The 4,243-nt window shown below is 35.3% G+C and overlaps 1 protein-coding gene across 1 annotated transcript; it reads left to right on the top strand.

Moving 5' to 3' along the window:
• The first annotated feature begins 316 nt into the window (after positions 1-316).
• Positions 317-1,340, top strand: LOC126697768 (uncharacterized protein At5g39865-like). Its single transcript, XM_050394862.1, has one exon. The coding sequence runs from the start codon at positions 428-430 to the stop codon at positions 1,148-1,150; it is 723 nt and encodes a 240-aa protein (XP_050250819.1). The 5' UTR covers positions 317-427; the 3' UTR covers positions 1,151-1,340.
• Positions 1,341-4,243: the final 2,903 nt, after the last annotated feature.

The following is a 4,243-nucleotide window of genomic DNA, read 5'->3' as shown; positions in this document are numbered from 1 at the left end:
CTTATCCAAAATTACCCAAAAAAAAATCACTTTGTATATTTCCTTCAAAACCACCTTTAAGACAACATTCTAACTTTCTTTTTTTACTTTATTAAGACTCGCCGGTTTCTTTTATTTAATTTTTAGGTCATGTCATAATCTAAAAATTGAGATGAATGAAAAATTATAACACTATACCAAAAAAAATAAACCTTATAACACGTTCAAAGCACATAGAGGCTAATATTATTCTAGGCAACATGACATCATTTGCCTAATTAGGGATTTTCCCTTTTTAGTCTTTATCCTTTCCTAACGAGACCCCCTTATTTATCAACCCTAATGGACCACTACAAGCCAGACCTTCGCCTTTCTTTCCATTGCAGCCTATTTCGGAGTCTCAAGACTCTCAAATCCCACACCTTATTTACTCCTCTCCCTCTCCTTCATGTGGGCACCATGGTTGAGCACACCAAGAAGGATCCGCACCAAATCAAATCCTCCAACCTTCTCTTGCTCATCCTTCAAAGACATCCAAAGCCTCTGCGAAGAAGAACCCAATCCCCAACCCGAATCCCCTAAATCACCCTCCATTTTCCACCGGGTCCGGGTCCCCACCTCGCTGCTCCGCACCCGGTCCCACCGCAATGCATACCCACCGCCATCAAAACCGTCCATCACTGTCCCCGGCGCGGATCAACGCATCATACTCTATTTCACGAGCCTCCGCGTCGTGCGCAAGACTTTCGAGGACTGCAGAGCCGTCAGATCAATCCTCCGAGGTTTCCAGGTCCCAATCGACGAACGAGATTTATCCATGGACTGTCAGTTTATGGACGAGCTGCAAGGGATCCTAGGTTGTAATAAGCTGACAATGCCTGTAGTTTTCATTGCCGGGAGATACATTGGTGGGGCCGAGGAGATTAGGCAGCTCCATGAGAGTGGAGAATTGAAGAAATTGATCGAACGGTTGCCAGTGGTGGATCGGAGCGTCTGTGATATGTGTGGAGGGCTTAGATTTCTTTTGTGTGATCTGTGTGATGGGAGCCACAAGGTCTATATGGAGAAGATGGGTTTCAAAAGCTGCTCGGTTTGCAACGTGAACGGTCTGATCAGATGTCCCTTTTGTTCTTCGGCGCCTCACCGACGAACCAAATCCATGATCAAATAGGAAAGGCCCAATTTAAGTTTCTTTTTAGGCCTTTTCAACATAGGAAAACCCAAATAAGTTCATTGTTTAGAAGTTCTGGTTATGGTATCTCCTGCTATTTCCATCTTTATTTAGAGTTTAGAGTTTTAAATCTCTTTCTCATCCTTTGTAATTATAGACTTATAAATAAATAAATCAAAATTTAAAAGTTTATGTGGAGTACTTATTCAGCTACGACGGCATTACAAAATTTTTACAACAATTTAATTGACAAAATTTTACTAATTTTTATTTAGACTTGTCAATAACCAGTACGTCACTTGTGAATAATTTTTTTTTTAATTTAAATTTTTTGTGCTCATAAACTTACTCTTTTCCATTTTTGTGTGAATTAGCTTATTTGTGGTTGAGATATTTGCTTAAATTTGAAATAGAAAGTAAATAAATGTTACCAAATGAACACTAATATCGGAGAAAATTGATATTTGTCTATAATTTACAAACTATGCAGTGCAATGTCCTTGGCATCCCACATCGAAGGAAAGTGAGGGGGTTTTCCTTCGATGTGGGATGCCAAGGACGTTGCAAAGTATACCAAAGTTGGCCAAGGACGTTGCCAAGTATGTCAAGGACATGTCAAAGCATGCCGAGATCGGTCAAGGACGTTGCAAGCATGCCTTAGGTACCCACAATAAAAGAGCCCTTTTATTGTGGGTACCTAAGGCATGCTTAGGCATGCTTGGGATCAGAGAGGTTTGGTGGTACACTACTCCCTTTACTTCACAGCTTATAAGGCAGAAAGTGGGGAGGGTTTTCCTTCGATGTGGGACGCCAAGGACGTTGCAAAGCATGCCAAGGTCGGCTAAGGACGTTGCCAAGCATGCCAAGGACATGCCAAAGCATGCCAAGGACATGCCAAAGCATGCCAAGGACGTTGCAAAGCATGCCGAGGTCGGCCAAGAACGTTGCCAAGCATGCCTAGGACGTTGCAAGCATGCCTTAGGTACCCACAGAAACTATTTAGCAAAATTCTCCTATTTTTGAAACTCAATTTTAACAAAATCGAGTTACAAGTAGAATTCGAGATTAGCAATGTCAAGTTTTATATATATTTTGCCGTGGAACTCAACTTAAATTTTCAAAAAAATTTAAGTGGCAAAATATGCACAAAACTTAACATTGCTAATGTCGAGTTCCACTTAAAAATATACATAGAATTTGATTTTGAGGATATTGAGTTTTACACCGAACTTGATTTTATTAAAATCAAGTTTCAAAACATAGACATTTTACTAAATAATTTCAAAACATGAGTATTTTGTTGCATAGTTTATAAATTTGGGACAAATGTTCATTTCCCTCCACTAATATTTGTACAACATGCTTAGACATACTTATAAACTTAAGCATTTATTTTAACTATGGTTTTAAAAACTTGAACAATAAAAAAACCGAAAAATAATTTAGTTCCTAATTTTTATCAAGTTTTCGGTTTTTAAAATCATGGTCTAAACATGAAATTAATATCTTTTTTTTTAATACAAAATATAAATTCTACTCTAGTTAAATCTAAATGTATATTGTGTAAAACTTTCTCCTGAAAACTTAAATCTCGACCCTTGTCCCTCACAATGAAATTAATATCAAAGACATGTGAATACGTGGTATATTATCAACAATGAATTTGTATTAAAACTTTGTCTTTATAAAGTAACAGTTACTCTGGATAAGTACTTGACATCTTTAATACTTTCTGTGATAAATAAATTGATTTGCTCGATTTCATATATTTAACGTGCACACTGTTCATAAAAGATCGAATCACAATGACATGAAATCATGGTTAACTAGGGAATCATAAATGACATAAATGATATGGTTAACATAATGTCCTTTGTTATTCTCAAATCTCAAAACTAACTATTACATGGTTTTTTTTTTTTTTTTTGGGTGTGCTAGTAAAGGATTTTTATTGAGAAAACAAACTAAGATACAAAGATAATCTTTCAACAAAAAATTCTAAACTACAGGAGGTGTAGAGTTAGAACCCAAAAATTAAAAAAAAAAAAAAAAACAAAAACAAAAACAAAAACAAACAAAAAAACACTATTACAAAACTAACTATTTGGTGGTTTCAAAAAGAACTTACCATATGATGGTTGTCGGTTGACCCTAAATCAAAACTAAATGGATTCTGTTAACCTGGGCCTACTTATGAGCTTGACCGAGTCTTCAGTGCACTGGCCCATGTACATTGACACAAATCATAACATGTCATCCCAACCATGGTAAACAATATTGGTGAATCTTGGTGTCTAGACATGTTATAATATATATATCACATTACTTGTAAAAATAATAGAATAAATTTCAAATTACACCTCTAAAGTTTGGGGGTGTTTGGATTTTACATCCTGAAATTTTAGAATTTGGATTATATCTCCTAAAGTTTGAGAGTGTTTGAATTTTACATCCTGACGTTTCAGAATTTGAATTTTACTCCTTAAATTTTAGAGGTTTTTGAATTTTACTCCCTAAAGTTTGGGTAAAATTCAAATTCTGAAACGTCATAGTGTAAAATCTAAACACCCCCAAACTTCAGGGGGCAAAATAAAAATTCTTAAATTTCAAGGTGTAAAATTCAAACACTTCCAAATTTTAAAGGTGTAATTTGCAATTTAACGAAATAATTCAAACATCTCCCAAATTAAGTTTGAATTGGTGAAGTCAAATGATTATTTTGTTACTTAAATTAGAATGATGTGTATATATGTGCACAACCGTAAAACAACCATGTTTTTCTTTTTATAGAAAAAAGGCTTTGAATAATTTTTTTTTCCCAAATTTAGTCACTTAGGAAAGACATGAGGAATCATAGCATCTGCTTGGGTTTTCATTTAAGATTGTTCTTAAAAATTAAAAAGCCTTGCGTATGTAAGAAAATCTTTCACGTCTTATTACCTCAGACAGGTCCACAAACCCTTTGAATAGAAGGGAACTATAAAAACATGGTGTTGATTGCAGCACATGCCACGTGATATTTTGACGAGTTCATAAGGGATCTTTATAAATTTGATCCAGGCAATGAAATCTTCAAAGAGTTTAATTGAGTAA

Source organism: Quercus robur, chromosome 8 (assembly GCF_932294415.1).
Source record: "Quercus robur chromosome 8, dhQueRobu3.1, whole genome shotgun sequence".
In the NCBI taxonomy this organism is placed as follows: Eukaryota; Viridiplantae; Streptophyta; class Magnoliopsida; order Fagales; family Fagaceae; genus Quercus; species Quercus robur.
Note: the sequence above shows the minus strand (reverse complement) of the source record. Positions and strands in the feature narration are given on the sequence as shown.